This window comes from Chiloscyllium plagiosum, chromosome 31, assembly GCF_004010195.1.
Source record: "Chiloscyllium plagiosum isolate BGI_BamShark_2017 chromosome 31, ASM401019v2, whole genome shotgun sequence".
In the NCBI taxonomy this organism is placed as follows: Eukaryota; Metazoa; Chordata; class Chondrichthyes; order Orectolobiformes; family Hemiscylliidae; genus Chiloscyllium; species Chiloscyllium plagiosum.
In genome coordinates, this window is record NC_057740.1 from 41,135,793 (window position 1) to 41,152,762 (window position 16,970).

A 16,970-nucleotide genomic window follows, 5' to 3' on the forward strand; every position below is an offset into this window, starting at 1 on the left:
GACGCTCCCTCAGTACTGACCCTCCGACAGTGCAGCATTCCCTCAGCACTGATCCTCCAACAGTATGGCGCTCCCTAAGCACTGACTCTCCGACAGTGCGGTGCTCCCTCTGCACTGACCCTCCGACAGTGCGACGCTCCCTCAGTACTGACCCTCCGACAGTGCGGCACTCCCTCAGCACTGACCCTCCGACAGTGCGGTATTCCCTCAGTACTGACCCTCCGACAGTGCAGCATTCCCTCAGCACTGATCCTCCAACAGTATGGCGCTCCCTAAGCACTGACTCTCCGACAGTGCGGTGCTCCCTCTGCACTGACCCTCCGACAGTGCGGCGCTCCCTCTGCACTGACCCTCCGACAGTGCGGCTTTCCCTCAGTACTGACCCTCCGACAGTGCGGCACTCCCTCAGTACATGGTGCGGGAGGCTGAAGCAGCGACTCGTCTTTGTTAGAAAAAGAGATAGTCGGACTCCAGCAGAATTTATTCTCGGTGTCTGGGCCCGAGTCTGCTGTGACCCGGGACAGCCTGACCCCGTGACAGGAGCTCCCTCCGTCTCCCGGTCCCTGGCGATGGGTGCTCCACTATTGGGTGGCTTGGTCTGGTTACTGGGTGATTTGCTGATAGCCCACAGAGGGACGATGCTGATTACTCTCCGCGATTGCACAGATCGCTCAGGCATGTGCCTCCCACTGCCCCCCCTCCCCTCACACCCCAAACCCCACACCCCCTCATCCAGCTCGGTCAGCTCACCTTGTTGGACGCCATCTCACTGACAGAATGCCTGGTGTGCAGCGTCTCCAGTTGATCCAAACACCAGTCCAGTTCCTCTAGGGTCTCGGCGGCCAGTTTGCTCTCCTCTGAGGACAGACAGACAGACACACAGAGGTTCAGGTAGCCCACAGATCCCCTCTCCAGACGAACTAGTGCCCGTGGTGCAAGCCAGGGACAGCTCCCTGCCCGACCATGCCCCCTCATCTCTCAGCTGCAGGGCACAGGCTGGGCACCTCTCCACATCTCCTCAGTGCCAAGGGGGTCAGGGTGAAAGCCCCTTCCTGACCTTTTCACCTGCAATTTCTGAAATCCAAGGCTCCAAGGTGTTCCTCAATGTCTAAAACTCCCAAAGCGCACACACTGCAGTTCCTGCCTGCGCATCGATCTCGGATTCATTGAAAACTCGGGAAATGCTTGTCATTAAAAAAAAACTGCTGCTTAGAAACATTTCACCACCTGCGCCCCTGGCTCCCTCATTCTCCTTTCCGTTTTTTGATTCATTCAGTCGCTTATCAGGTCTGTTGCTCTCCTTTCCGTTTGGCTTTAAGATGAGTAGAAAGTTAGAGCTGTCCGTCAGGTCAATTAGAGAACAGGCACTCCAGGGTGGTTCAGTGACTGAATTTCAAACCCATGATCGGAGGGGAGATCCCCAAATCCGACTGCCCCCTTCTCAAAGCCCGGCAGCTGGGGACTGGCTCCTTGTGAATGAGCTGTTTGTTGGAAAATCTGACATGGAGTTCTGCGGATTGGTGGATTCAGAATTGCCTTTGGGAAATACTGAACCGCTGAGGCTTTCCAACACCTTGGCCAAGGTGGGTGGGTCAGTGATAGTCATGATTGAGGAGACATGTAGGCCAGGAAAGCCTGGAGCTTGATTAACTTCACTGTCCATGCAAGGTCAGCACGTCCTTAGCCAATGCAGTGTGGAAGGCTGAGGGGGGGGGGGGGGGTTGCGCGGAAAGGTTTACTGTTGGATTCAGAAGCTTCAGGATCTGGGATGTTAAGCAAGGACATGAACATAAGAACAAGAAGCAGAAGATGACCATTCAGCCCTGCTCCTTCCTTCAATAAGGTCATGGTTGTTTGTCTAGGAGGTAGTGATGATTGCAGATGCTGGAGATCAGAGTCAATAAAGTGTGGTGCTGGAAAAGCACAGCAGGTCAGGCAGCATCTGAGGAGCAGGAGAGACGGGCATACCCCTGAAGAAGGGTCCTGCCCTAAATGCCAACTCACTTGCCTGACCTGCTGTGCCTTTTCCAGCACCACACTTTATCGACTCAAGGCTGTCTGTCTTTCAAATTTCACATTCAACCCCCCCACCCCCGACAATCAGCATCATATTCTCTGACCTTCTCCACTGCACTCTGAGGCACAGAGTTTCAAAGCCTCACAACCCTCAGAGAAAATCATTCGCCCCATCTCTGTCCTTAAAGGGTGACCCCTGGTTCTGGATTGTCCCACAACAGGAAACATCCTTTCCATGTCCACTTGTCAAGACCATTCAGGAACTTGTACACTTCAATTAATCACCCCTCGCTCTTCTAAACCGGCTGGAACTAAGCCCAGTTTGTCCAACCTCCCCTCATAAGTCAACCAACTTATTCCAGGTATCAACATTGTAGCTGTTCTCCTATTGGGGGGGGGTGAGGGATAAGAACATAAGACACGAGAGCAGGACGAACTTCACAACATGTCGAATCTTCTCCGTCATTCAATATGATTATAGCTGGTCCAGGGCTTCAACTGCTCTTTCCCACCCATTCCCAAAATCCCTAGATTCCTTCAGTCACGTACAGTGGTCTCTCAAATCTTCTCATAGACTCATAGAGATGTACAGCACGGAAACAGACCCTTTAGTTCCTGCCAACCAAGATATCCTAAATTAATTCAGTCCCATTGGCCAGCATTTGGCCCATATCCCTCCAAACCCTTCCTATTCATATACCCATCCAGATGCCATTTAAATGTTGTATTGTACCAGCCTCCATCACTTCCTCTGGCAGCTCATTCCATACACACACCACCCTCCACCTGAAAACGTTGCCCCTCGGGTTCCTTTTAAACTTTTCCCCTCTCACCCTCTAGTTTGGGACTCCCCCATCCCAGGGAAAAGACCTTACTCTATTCACTCTATCCTGTTCACTCTATCCATGCTCCTCATGATTTTACAAGCCTCCATAAGGTCACCCCTCAGCTTCCGATGCTCCAGGGAAAAATAGTCCCAGCCTATTCAGCCTCTCACGATAGCTCAACCCTCCAAACCTGTCAATATTCCTATAAATCTTTTCTCAACCCTTTCGAATTTCACAATATCTTTCCTGTAGCAGGGAGACCAGGATTGAACACAGTATGCCAAAAGTACCGAGCCAATGTCCTGTACAGCCTCAACAGAACCTCCCAACTCATTACTTTGATACAGAAACTGAAACTGTGCACAGTATTCCAGATAGAGCCTCCAGTGACCGAAGCAAAATATGTTGAATGGCTGTACTCCAATCCCCTTGTAAATACGCCAATACATCATTTGTCTTGCTTGTAGCTTCTTCGGACCATGTGCTAACTCTTAATGTGAGGTGCATTAAGACCTGGGTGTCATGGTGGAACAGTTGCTGAAGGTTGGCATGGAGGTGCAGCGGGCAGTGAGGAAAGCTAATGGCATGCTGACCCTTATTGGAGTAAGGATGTATTGCTGCTATTATACAGAGCCTTGGTGATACCACACCTTGAGTATTGTGCAGTTTTGAACTCCTAGTCTGAGGTAGGACATTCTTGTTATTGAGGGAGTCCGGCGAAGGTTCACCAGACTGATTACCGGGATGACAGGACTGACAAAAGAGGAAAGTCTGGATCAATTGGACTTGTACTCACTGGAATGTAGAAGAATGAGGGCGATCTCATAGAGACATATAAAATCCTGATGGGACTGGACAGGCTGGATGCAGGAAGGATGTTTCCAATGTTGGGGAAATCCAGAACTTGGGGTCACAGACTAAGAATAAGTGGGAAGCAATTCAGGACTGAGATGAGGAAGAATTTCTTCACTTAGAGAGTTGTGAACTTGTGGAATTCTCTCCCAGAAGCAGCTGTTAGGGCCAGTTCATTAAATATATTCAGGAGGGACCAGGACATAGCTCTTGCGGCTGAAGGAACCAAGGGAGATGGGGAGAGAGCAGGAGTGGGATACTGAGATTGCCTGATCAGCCATGATCACATTGAATGGTGGTGCAGAATGAAGGGCCGAATGGCCTTACTCCTGCACCTATTTTCTACGTTTCTATATCCCTTATACACCCAAGTCCCTCCACACATCAATATTTACAAACTTCTCATCTTTATTAGGATCTAAGTCAATAAATTTGTATTTCTTCACATTATACCGCACAGAAGGACAGAAGGAGATGTCTGAAGATTGAATGAGCAGTGATGGTCCCCCAGCGCTGCACAGTTACCCGAGCAGTGTAGGGCTGCTGCTACCGATGGCCTCACTGTGAAGTTGAGGGTCATTAACAGGACAGGATGGGAGAAAATAAACAAAATAATTTCACCCAAAAACTACAAAGTGCTGAGATGAAGAACATGCAGCCAGGATAAAACAAGAAATTTTTAAAAATCAAACCTATTATATGGGGGACAGTCAATGTTTCAGCAAACATCTGTATTGTGTGTGTAATTAAATACAGAAAGAACAATTATTTGATAAAATTCCCTCGGACACTGTATAATAGCTATTAGGGCAAGTAAATAAAAATATTATTGGACAGATATTATAAATGGGAGGAGTTAAGGGAAAAGTATGAGAGCTCTTGTGACAATGTTACCCACTGGAGGTTGGGATGAAATCTGTCGAAATTTACATTGTTTACTCCGTTCAAAATATATGAGGAATGTCCCTTAAGTTTAAGAAATTCCCACATTACCAGATCAAAACCCAAGAAAAAACCCCTGTACCAGCCTCGTGCAAAATGAGAGCAAATTATTTTACCACTGATGGATCTCTTCATTCTGAGTCCGTGGTGGTCCATCATTCTTTGTAAAGGTACCTACACTATCTCTACACTATCCCCAAAAAAACACTCCAGAACAGGGACAGCATGGGGTTAGATACAGAGTAAGACTCACTTTACAACTGTCCTCTATCAGATGCTCCCAAGACAGGGATAGCATGGGGTTGAATACAGAGTAAAACTCCCTCTACACTGTCCCCAGTCAAGCTCCAGCATTTCCTACCAAAGCTGCCACCTCTTCCTTTAAGAATACCCCCACCCCAAAATTAAAACCCACCCCAGCAGCAGGTTACTCATTTCTCCTTCTCTGGTTTGCTATCTATTTCCCTGACCATGTTTCTGTGCATTATCATGTTGCTGCTGATTCACTAAAGGTTTGTAATAATGTCTTGCTTTCCTGAACATTTTAAACATGAGGAATGCCATAGGACAAAAAGGAAGGTGACAAAGGGAAAAAGACATGGGACAAAGGGGCAGGATAACTGTGTGCTGTCTCAACTGGACAATGCTTGGAAATGGCTTACTCCAGGAGACAGTAATCTTGTCGTCTTCCTGTCCTCCTTTCTCTGATCCCTCCCTCTCACCCGTCCTTCCTCTAGTTCCCCCAATACTCTCTTCCTCTCTCTCTCTCTCTGAATCAGGTTTAACAAACGACATTGCAAAGATTTTGCCACAGTGAGTGGCAGGCTTGGCAAACAGCAAGGACAGCTAGCAGGATCTCCTCTCGGAATCCTTAACCTCATTGGCAGGGAACAGGAGAAGGAAAGACCCTGAGGATCTGGGAGATCTCCAGCAAGATCACCGCAGGAAGTGGCCATTCAACTCTAGGAGGCTTCCAAATACTGCGGGGGTTCCCACTGAGTGAGATCCTACAAAACAACTTTAACTCCCTGGGCTCCACAATGTTCTGACTCTGGGGAGATAACTCCTCCCATGAAGCCACCAGCTGACACCAGAGGGAGAGAGGTACTGATGCGGAGATTTGCTTTAAGCTCCGTGGGTTTATTTCAAACACCAGAGCGGATCATTGCTCAATTAAGGTTGTGTGTCTTGATTGATTGGGCACAGTGCAGGCCATTATTATATTTAGTAGGCAGCATGACCCTCTAACATCTCCCATGGGAACCATTAGTTGCATTATCATAGATGGGTAACTGTCGAGTGAGAAACAGAGAGGTAGCTCTTGGTTCTAATCGTTTACTTTGTCAAAAATGAAAGCCAAGGTCTTGTTAATTTTTTTGAGGGGACGAGTCCAGGGAGAAGTTTTCAGAGAATTGGGGAGACTTTTAGGGCTTATCTTGGAACCAAACCTCAGGAACAGTTAGCTTCACATGGACTGTACAGGGCCAGGGTGATTTGCGTTTTCTGACGGGGTCCAGTTGTAGTCAGTGGGGAAAGGGAAGCTCCAGCTTTCAGCTTCATGCTGAAGGGTTGGTAGTGCAGAGTGTCAGTGATTTTTGGAGGGTTAGGGAAAGGGAGCCAGATTCTGGCTTTGGGTGAGGATCCCATTAGTGGGGGTAGGGTCAGGATCGAGCCTGGCTGTCAGACTGGAATAAGTAGCTATTTGACTTTGGGAGGCATTACAGCAGATTGGGCTCCTTTCTTCACTTGATACATACCCCCACACACTCACCAGTAAAGGTTCGCTGGATAAAGATCATCCTGGAATTCTGCATTCATTTCCCAGATCCTAAACCAGAATATTGAGATTAACTACAACTCCTCTGTCCCAAAAGCTGAGGCTTATTAATTGGAACTGGTCCAATTCCTGAACCATTTATCTGGGTCCCACATTCCAGGCAGTGCTTTCACCCACTCAGCCACACGAGAGAGTACAGGGGTGTTCAGTACCACTCTTGTTGTGCATTGACTCATGGGATGGGGGCATCTCTGGCTGGGCCAGCATTTACCACCCACCCTTAGTTGCCCTCGAGAAGGTGGGGGTGACCTGCTTCCTTGAACAGCTGCAGTCCACCTGCTGTGGATATACCCACAATGCCCTTTGGGAGGAAGTGCCACGAGTTTGAACCAGTGACAGAGAATGAGCAGTGATATATTTCCAGGTCAGGATGATGCGTGGCTTGGTGGGGAACTAGTGGTAGGGCATGTACCTGTCGCTCTTGTCCTTCTTGTGATAGACATCATGGTTTGGTGAAGTTGTGGAAGGTGGCTTGGTCTGTTGCCATGATGTGGAGGTGATGAAGGAGTAGCGCTCTGAAAGCTAGTGCTTCCAAACAAACCTGTTCGACTATAACCTGGTATTGTGTGATTTTTAACTTGGTCTGTTGCTGCAGAGCATCTTTTAGATGGTACACACTGCAGCCACAGAGCATCAGCGGTGACAAAGTGAATGTTGAAGGTGGCGGAATGTGGGACCAAACAAGATTGGCGCTTTGTCCTGGATGGTGCTGAGCTTTTCAAGTGTCGTTGGAGCTGCCCACATCCAGGCAACTGGGGAATATTCCCTCACTCTCCTGACTCGTGCCTATAGACGATGGACAGCCTCTGAAGAGACAGGAAGTGAGTTACTCACTGCAGGGTGATTGAGGATTTACAAAGACCCAGCAATGACTACACATTGTCTGTAAACAATGCCATATAAAACATCGTAAAGGATTGTGGGGAGGCACAACATTGTAATTATCACCAACAGTGGTCTCGTGGGGTAGGGTAAGTTATTCCTGATTATAAACTATAGAACTACGAATGCTGGAGAAAGTCAGCAGGTCTGGCAACATCCGTGGAGAGAGAAACAGGTTAAAGTTCTGAGTCCAGTGAGCCGCCTTCATGTTCTGGACTGGTAGCGTGAACTCAGCTTTCTCTCCACAAACCCTCTGAGGCAATCCCTGACCGCACTGTGTTTCTGCAGTGTCCCTTTAAACAAGGGGGAGGATAATTCCAATTGAATTCTCTGGTGGCAAGGAGCCTAGAGGATAACATGTGGAACTCACTCACAGCAATCGCAGTGATGACTCAACACAGCAAACAGCCTGGATTTAGCTGGGCCACTGCACGTGGTGGAACCCAGTATCACTTTAAATAATCAAACCAAGTCCATGAGCTTTCAGCCTGGGAGCTCTCCTGAAGGATCCCTTTTCACATGATGTTAGACACATCGATTAAAACCTGAGCTGTGTTCTGCAGGTGCAGGAAAGGGTTAAACTGGCACTGAAGGTCAGTGAAAGATGATGGAGTGACTGCCTTGGGGGTGGGAACTGGCATCACGAGCAAACAGCTGGGGAACAGGGAGCCAGCGGCTGCTGCTCTTATTAATGGTCCTCTGCTGACGTCAATGGGATGGTTTACATACTCACTGCGGCATGAGAGACAGCCCTGAGTGGGCTCCCCAGGTACATTACCAGATGGTGCAAGGAAAAACTCGACATGGAATCCATTGCTCAGGACCTGGAGGTTGTGGAGTATCACCAGCCTCCTCACAGACCTTTATGAATGTGTGGGGCAGCTGACTCGATTTGGGGAGAGGGAATCTCACATCCGAGCACATGGCTGTGCTGTCTGTGGCTCAGATAGAAACACTCTCACTTTTGAGTCCCAACTATGGGTCCCACTCCTGAAGTTCTGGCTGATAATCTGAGCGCAGTACCAAGGGGGTGCCGCACTGCCGGAGGAGCTGTTAAATTAGGACCATGTCTGCATTCTGAGGGGAGGATGTAAAATATATCACTATTTAGAGGAGATTTACCAGGATGTGGCTGGGTATGGAAGGTTTGAATTATAAGGAGAGGCTGTGTAGGCCAGGACTTTTTATACACTGCAGCATGGGAAGTTGAAAGGTGACCTTAAAATCATAAGGGATATTGATAGAGTTTATGGTAGGTGCTTTTTTTCCCTTAGAGTAGGGGATTTCAAGATTAAGGGGCACATTTTTAAGGTGAAAGGAGAGACATTTAAAAAAGACATGAGGAGCAAATATTTTGCACAGAGGGTGGTTTGCATGTGGAATGAACTTCCTGAGGAAGTGGTGCATGTGGGCACAATTGCAACATTTAAAAGACATTTAGTTCAGTCCATAAATAGGAAAGGTTTGGAGGGATATGGGTCAGGAGCAGGCAGGCAGGACTAGTTTAGTTTGGGATTATATTTGGACTGATTGCACCAAACGGTCTGTTTCTGTGCTGTATGACTATTACTCTAATAACTATTCCATGGAAGGGTAGAGATAGTATTCCAAGTGCGTTTGAGTCAGACTAACACTGGAACACTGAAACAGACTCTCTTGTTAATAGCACACTGCTATAGCAGGAGCTAGCAGTGTGTAAACTGGTTACTGCAGTTCTGCATTGCTATAGTGCCTAAACCTTGAAATAAAGTGGTTGTAAAGTGAAAAGTGATATATGAAAGCAGGTCCTTCTTTCAGTTGAAGTTATGTAGAAGTTTCCTTTCAACCTGCTGTCTTGTTTCCTTATCATAGCAACAAAGCAGCCAGATTGAATGTTAAATGCTTGGATTTTGAGAATCAGGTACTTTACAAATGCAGAGGGTGGTGGGAGTGCCTGCTCAGTGAGGGAGTGTAATTTTACTACCCCTGGGCACCAGTACAATGCCAGGGCAACTTCTCCACTTTGATTGCCACCGTGATACTTGCTCTGCGTGGTTGACAGAATCACAGAGAGACCATTCAGCCCATCGAGTCTACAACATCCTCTGAGCTACACAGAATCATAGAACTCCTCTACAGTGTGGAAACAGGCCCCTTGGGCCAACAAGTCCACACTGACCCTCTGAAGAATATCCCACCCAAACCAGTTCCCCTACCCTATTACACTACATTTGCCCCTGAGTAACATACCTAACCTACATATCCCTGAACACTGAGTAACTTAGCATGGCCAATTCACCTAATGTGCACATCTTTGGACTGTGGGAGGAAACTGGAGCACCCAGAGGAAACCCACGCAGACACGGGGAGAATGTGCAAACTCCACACAGACAGTCAGACAAAACGCTCGAGGCTGGATTCGAACCCGGGTCCCTGGTGCTGTGAGGCAGCAGTGCTAACCACTGAGCCACTGTAGCATTGTGACTTAGTGCCATTCTCCTTCCTTTCCCCATAAACCTGCATGTTTTGTATTGAAGCAATTATCTAATGCCCTCATGAGTGCCTTTGTGGGCTTTCCTTCTCACATGATGTTACACAGAAACAACGAACCTCTGTCGTGTGTTAAATAGGGGGAAGATGCTTTTAAAGTCACTGCTTAGGCTCCAGCGGGAATACTGTGGCCAGGTTCTGGGCTCTATGCTTTCAGAAGGATGTCCAGGCTTTGCAGAAGGTGTGAAGGAGATTCATCAGAATACTGCATTGAATGAGGGACTTCTGTTGCTGTGAGACTGGAGAAGCAGGAATGATTGAACCACAGAATTTTACAATATGGAAGGAGGCCGTTTGACCCGTCCTGTCTGAATCGGTTCCTGAAAAGAGCTACCCAGCTAGTCCCACCCTCTAATCCTATCTCCATAGTCCTTTAAATTAAATCATTTTCAAACATATATCCAGCTCTCTTCTGAATCTGCCTCCACCACTCTTCCAGGCAGCACATTCCAAATCCTAACAACTCTCTGAGTAAAGAGTTTCTCCTCATCACACTCTGAGCTCTCTTGCTGACAATCCTGAAATTGTGAGCCTTAGTTATTGACATATCCACTTTACCCTGTCAAAATTATAATTTTGAACATCTCAATAAGGTAATCTTCTCTGCTCCAAAGAGGACAAGCCCAATTTCTCTAAGCTTTTCTTGTATCTAAAATTCCTCATTCTTGTCTACTTAGCATCAATCGAGCAAATTTGCTTTGAACCCTCTCCAGGACTTCAACATCCTTCCTCAATTAAGGTGTGCAGAACTGAATACAATGCTCCAAATGTGGTCTGACTAATGCTTTGTAGTGGTGTAGCGTCACTTCCTTGCTTTTATACGCTGTGCCTCTATTTATAACCCCAAGGATCCAATAACAACTGTTTCTCCTTGCCTGACCACCTTCAGAGAATTATGCATGGGAACACCCACCCGCCTCCCTGCCCCAGGTCCCTTTGCTCTTGTACTCACTGCAAAGTTGTTCCCTTTTACACAGAGAAGGTTGAATGGAGGTGTTCCAAACAACAAACTTGATAGGGTGAATAATGAGAACACCTCTGCTCTGGCAGGAGGGTCACTAACCAGATTAAGATCAGAAGCAAAAATACCAGAGGGGAAGTTGTTGAGAACGCTTTTCCATTGTAACACAAAGACTTGTTGTGAACTGAAATATGCAGCCTGACAGAGCAAGGAAATTAGATTCAACAGCAACTTTCAAAAGAGGATTGGATTAAAAACTCAAAAAGTTGATGAGCTTGCAGTGCTGTGGGGAAGTGGAGAGCTCTCTCAAAGGTCCAGCACCAACTCAATGGGCAGAAGGGTTGAAATAGAATCCATGCATTGTCATCTCTTACTGACAAGACTCACTGCCGTGCTGAAGTTGAAAGAACTCAATTTACAGAACACATCCTCAAACTGATCAATTTCACCAACCCCTGCCACAGTTTGCAGTCTCCTACCTTCGGAGGATAACAACACTTCCTGGAGTTTGGGGATGCTGGAAAATGGAGCTTTCTCCATGGACAACCCAAGGGAAGAGAGTGTTGCAGATAATGACAGGGTGGGGATGTCACCACTGTATCCAAACCAACCCGCCCCACCAACCCTGTGCCCATACACATCCACCTTCCCAGGGAGACTGGGAGGGTCAGGTCTAGGAGAATCCAAATTGGCGCGCGCGCGCACACACACACACACACACACACACACACACAATCCGTTCACTCACCCGATATGAGGGACCTGCAGATTCCAGAGGTGCATCCTGTTTTCCGTCTGTGAACAGAGAAAGTACAAAGACAGGATCAGGGGCCAGCTCATCATCATCGTCTCAGGTCAATGTCAAAGAAAATACTCATTTAACAACTGGACAGAGGAAAGAATTAATTCAGCATCTGAGCCTAGCAGGCTCCTTCCAACTGTCAGACACAGGTAACGGCACAGGAATAGTTTCAGAATAGAGCTCTCTCTACACTGTCCCAATCAAACACAGGCAACAGCCTGGGGATAGTTTCAGGGTAAAGCTCCCTCTACACTGTCCCCATCAAACACAGATAACAGCACAGTTTTGAGGTATTTCTACTCACTCATGTTGGACACCCAGAATGGCATTTCAGATACAAACCAATTCACTCTGACAGAAGTTGTCAATGTATACAAATTTCCTGAAATAATTAACTTCTAAGAAGAAAGTCCTTTCAAAATTCCAAAATAAGGAAAAATTAATGCACAGACACGTTCATCAAACCTATCATTAATCCTACCATTTGGAGTCAGGGACCACGTGTAGTGTGTCAAAATTTGACGATGACAATAAGATGAGTGGCAGAACAAAGTGTGCAGAGGACAGTGGAACTTTGCAGAGGAACATATATAGTTCAAGTGAGTGGGCAAATGTCTAGCAGATGGAATACAATGTTAATAAATGTGAAGTCATCCATTTTGGTATGAACAACAGTAAAAAGGATTATTACTTGAATGGTAAAAAGTTGCAGCATGCTGCAATGCAGAGGGACCTGGGTGTCCTTGCGCATAAATCGAGAGGGTTGGTCTGCAGGTACAACAGGTAGTTAGGAAGGCAAATGGAATTTTGTCCTTCATTGCTAAAGAAATGCTCCTATTTCTTATGTTCTTCTCTCACTCAGTGCCCATGCTTCATATTAATCAACAGAGAGTGACCAGTAACTTATTGACTGTGCAGGGCATCACAGCTCAGCTTGATCCTTCCCTTATACAACATTCATGTTCATACCCTGTGTGCGCACATGGTAGCAACTACAGTGATTTAGGACCACGATCCTCGGTTGTTATTCTACTCCCTAATCCAAGGTTAGGGATGCAGTATTCCAATAGTGAAGCAAGGCAAGTGCAGTCACTGATTAAGGTGCACGTCTTTCTGTGTGTGCTGCCACCTCTTACTAAGGTGGTTATCACAGGGTGCTTGTTGGTGAATGGCTATTCCTTACAGAAACTGGAGCTCTTGGGGAGTCCATGAGGAATTGGTCTACGTATGTCATTAAGGAGATAACCAAGACCTTTCATTCTCTCCAACCCCACCAAACTGAACCCCTTACTTGTTATTCGGTGGGTCCTGCAGATTCGTCAACGTCGCAAAGTTATTCCTCACAGTCCGTAAACTAGCCAATACCTGAGGAAAGATAGCAAAGGTTAGAAAAAAGCTTGCATCAAGAACTTGGAGTAAATGAAACGATATTTCTCATGACATCTTTGGTTTGAAGGTAAGCGAAAAGAACCCAACACTTTCCAAGGATGTTGTGAAACTTGCAAGGATTCAAAAAAGATTTACAAGGATGTTGCCAGGTTTGGAGGGTATGAGCTATAGGGAGAGGCTGAGTAGGCTGGGGCTGTTTTCCCTGGAGCGTTGGAGGCTGAGGGATGATCTTAGAGGTTTATAAAATCATGAGGGGCATGGATAGGGTAAGCAGCCAAAGTCTTTTCATTAGGGTGGGTGAGTCCAGAACTAGAGGGCATAGGGTGAGAGGGGAAAGATTTAAGAGAGACCTAAGGGGCAACTTTTTCATGCAGAGGGTCGTGCATGTTTGGAATGAGCTGCCAGAGGAAGTGGTGGAAGCTGGTACAATTACAACATTTAAAAAGCATGTGGATGGGTATATGAATAGGAAGGGTTTAGAGGGAATATGGGCCAAATTCTGACAAATGGGACTAGATTAATTTAGGATATCTGGTCAGCATGGTGGAATTGGACCGATGGGTCTGTTTCTGTGATGTACGGCTCTACGACTCTGTGGCTTTGGTTTTAAATTCTACCAAATACGTGCCTAATCTTTTCAACATTTCCAGTTTTGAAGGGGGGGTTACTGGACCCGGAACATTAATTCCGTTTTCTCTTTCCAAAGAAGTTGCCAGACGTGCTGAGTTTATCTAGCAATTACTGTTTTTATTCCAACACTTTGAATGGTTTCTGGGTTCAGAGCAATATAGGGCTTAGGAACAGGAGGAGGCCATTCGGTCCTTTAAACCTGACCCAGGATTCAATACAATCATGGCTGATTTGTTTGTGAGCTCAGTTCCACTCTCCAGTCTGAACCTCTCAACCTTGATCCTCTGGTCTATTAAAAATCTACTGATCTCAGCCTACAGTACGTTTAAAGTCTCAGTCTCGACTACCTCATGGGAAAGAGAATTCCAGCCTTGATCCAATTCTTAGTGGAAAAATAAATGTCATTTCTGTCTTTAAAGGGAGATCTTTTATTTCTTGAACTATGTCCCTTCGTTCTAGTCTCTCCCACGAGAGGAAACATCTTCCTAATATACATTCTGTCCACTCCCCTCAGTATCATATATCTTTCAATGACATCACCTCTCAGTGTTACACTCCATTGAATATAGGCCTAAACTGGTCAACATTTCTTCATTAGATAAGTCCTTCATGTTAGGACTGAGTTGAGTGAACTTTCTCTGAACTATTTCGAACAAAATTGTGTGCTTTTTAAAAAAAGGAAACTAAAACTGTCCAGGAATTTCTAGATGTGGTTTCACCAACTCTTTTACAACTACAGTAAAACTTTTCTCCATTTATACACCATTCCCCTTGCAATAAATATCAATATTCTATTTGCCTTTCTAATCATTTGCTGTATCTGCATTTCAACTTTTGTGATCATGTACCAAGTCTCTCAGATCCCTCTGTATCACTGGGTTCTACAGTATCTCTCCATTTAAGTTGTATCCTGCCTTTCTGTTTTTCCTCTAAAATGGACAAGTACAAATGTAACCATGTTATACTCCATCTGCCAAATCCTTCCCATTAATTAACCTATCCATATGCAGATAACTGACTTTCCTATCGGTCTTGGTCTTATTGGCCAATTTACCTACCGTACAATCACCTCCCCATCTAAATCATCGATAAAGATTGTAAAATATAATTGTCCCATCAGTCTTCTCCGTGGAATGGGAAGGTTGGCAAATCGTAATAAGCTCTTCCAGCACCACTAATCCAGAAATTGTAATAAGACCCACTTATCCTTACAGTCTGCTTCCTATTAGCTAACCAGCCTCTTATCTATGCTAATACATTACCTACTAAACAGTGTGCTCTGACCTTAGACAACAATCTTTGATGTGGGAACTTATTAAATGCCTTTTGGATATCCAAGTACACCACTTCTATGAAGTATAGATGTTACGTTGTCAAAAAACGTGAATAGATTAATTAAATGTTACTTTCACTAAATCATTGTGAAGGTCAGTGTGGTTACATTGTGGTTTTTGATGTACTCTGTGACACCAGCATCATCCCATTCCCATGCAAGTTAATTAGTCAATAAGCAGGAGCAGTGGAAGTTCAAAGAGACTGAACAGTTCAGGTCCACAGATCATTCATAGGTAGCATTAAGATACTTAATTAAAAAGAGAAATAGAGAAATTATGTGAATGCGTACTAAAAACAAGGTTTGCATTCCTGGAATACTATGGGATTATTTGACTGAGGATGTTTGGATTTTGAAAAGTAATAACAATCACAAGTTCTTTCCACTAGTGGATGGTAACCTTCAAGAAATGACATCCAGATCACCGATTCAAAAAATGAAGTGTGAAATGGTCACAGACTGAAAGCAATCGAGACCAGCGGGTTTAATAATTGTTAACTCAGATGGACACAATGTTGCTGGACAAACTTATAAATGGACATGGAGCCAAGGAAATGGAGTTAAACAAACGCTGACAATGAATAGCAATGAATGGCTGCCTCCAGTTATAATATGCTGACATTCTCACATACCTATGAAACAACCCAGTGCCAGAACCACCCTCCATTCCCACGCTGTGTCAACAAGCAGAGCTCTGAGTAATGAGTGGGGAACAGTGAGGGTGTGGGGTGGGGGTCGAATGGGATCCAAAGGAGATCTAGCACAGGCACAATGGGTCAAATAGCCTTCTGTGCTATATCAATCTATTACTTGGACAACGGGCCTGAGCAATTCACTTGGGACAGTATTGAAAATGTTCAGGAAACATTCTTCCTATTAAAACTGGAGGACAATTGATTTTTGTTCTATTTGAGCTGATGCAGATTGAACCATGTGCTGAGGTTTGGGCAATTAGGAAAGGGATACCAAGGAGTTAGATACAAAGTAAAGCTCCCTCTACACTGTCCCCATCAAACACTCCCAGGACAGGGATAGCACGGGGTTAGATACAGAGTAAAGCTCCCTCTACACCGTCCCCCCATCAAACACTCCCAGGGACTGGGATAGCACAGGGTTAGATACAGAGTAAAGCCCCCTCTACACTGTCCCCCCATCAAACACTCCCAGGACAGGGATAGCACGGGGTTAGATACAGAGTAAAGTTCTCTCTACACTGTCCCCCCATCAAACACTCCCAGGACAGGGACAGCACGGAGTTTATTACAGTGTAATGTTAATAACATGTCACCTAAGTAAACAGCTCTTCCACATGCTTCATGTCTGAGGGAGCTTGGCCCATACCCATCTGAAGTAGCAGAGCCAATCAAACAGGACCTGCAGCCCATCCACCTGCTCTTGATACATACTTCCAGAGATACTCCTGGTTTCCTGCCTGGACCCGAGGTCCGGAATTCGTACATTCACTGGGTTACCTGTGGATAGTGAATGCCTGGAGGAGAATCAGGAATACGTAGACGCGCACGCTCAGCCCAAGACTTTGGCCGAGCTGGTGCATCAGCTCGCTGTCCTGTTTGAGATTCAGTATGATGTTCAGTTTGATGCTCATTATTAGGCTCAGCTCCTTTAACAGATTTTTGTGTCAAACATCGGCAGCAACTTCTAAACATGTTCAACTGTGCTAAAAAGGGCTTGTGTTACCTAGCAACCTACAAAATGAAGTAGTGTGCCAATTTCGGAGCCTATGATTGGCTTTTGGACCTTGCGGGCGGATTGTTGATTGTTTTATGGTGGGTACTAATTGTCAATTAGAAGAATCTCAGCCAATCACGAGGTAAATTCTATCATTCTCATGGTGACACAAGTGCATTCTAATTGGTGTGTCACAAACTCATTCTTGAGCTGGTTGAGGAATAGGCTGAAGACTGGGATCCAAAGGACATCCAGCATGGGCTGTATCAATCTATTACTCT

General features: G+C 45.8%; 1 protein-coding gene across 9 annotated transcripts in view; it reads right to left on the reverse strand.

The window, feature by feature from the left end:
* Positions 1-16,970, reverse strand: part of LOC122565478 (cAMP-specific 3',5'-cyclic phosphodiesterase 4C-like) — a 334,615-nt gene that overhangs the window by 35,001 nt on the left and 282,644 nt on the right. For all 9 annotated transcript variants that reach the window (XM_043721488.1, XM_043721491.1, XM_043721489.1 and 6 more), the window contains 3 exons: positions 12,940-13,013; positions 11,595-11,641; positions 751-857 (listed from right to left, as the gene is read on the reverse strand). In XM_043721488.1, the coding sequence (XP_043577423.1) occupies positions 751-857; positions 11,595-11,641; positions 12,940-13,013 (228 nt within the window). The remainder of the gene's footprint in view (positions 1-750; positions 858-11,594; positions 11,642-12,939; positions 13,014-16,970) is intronic.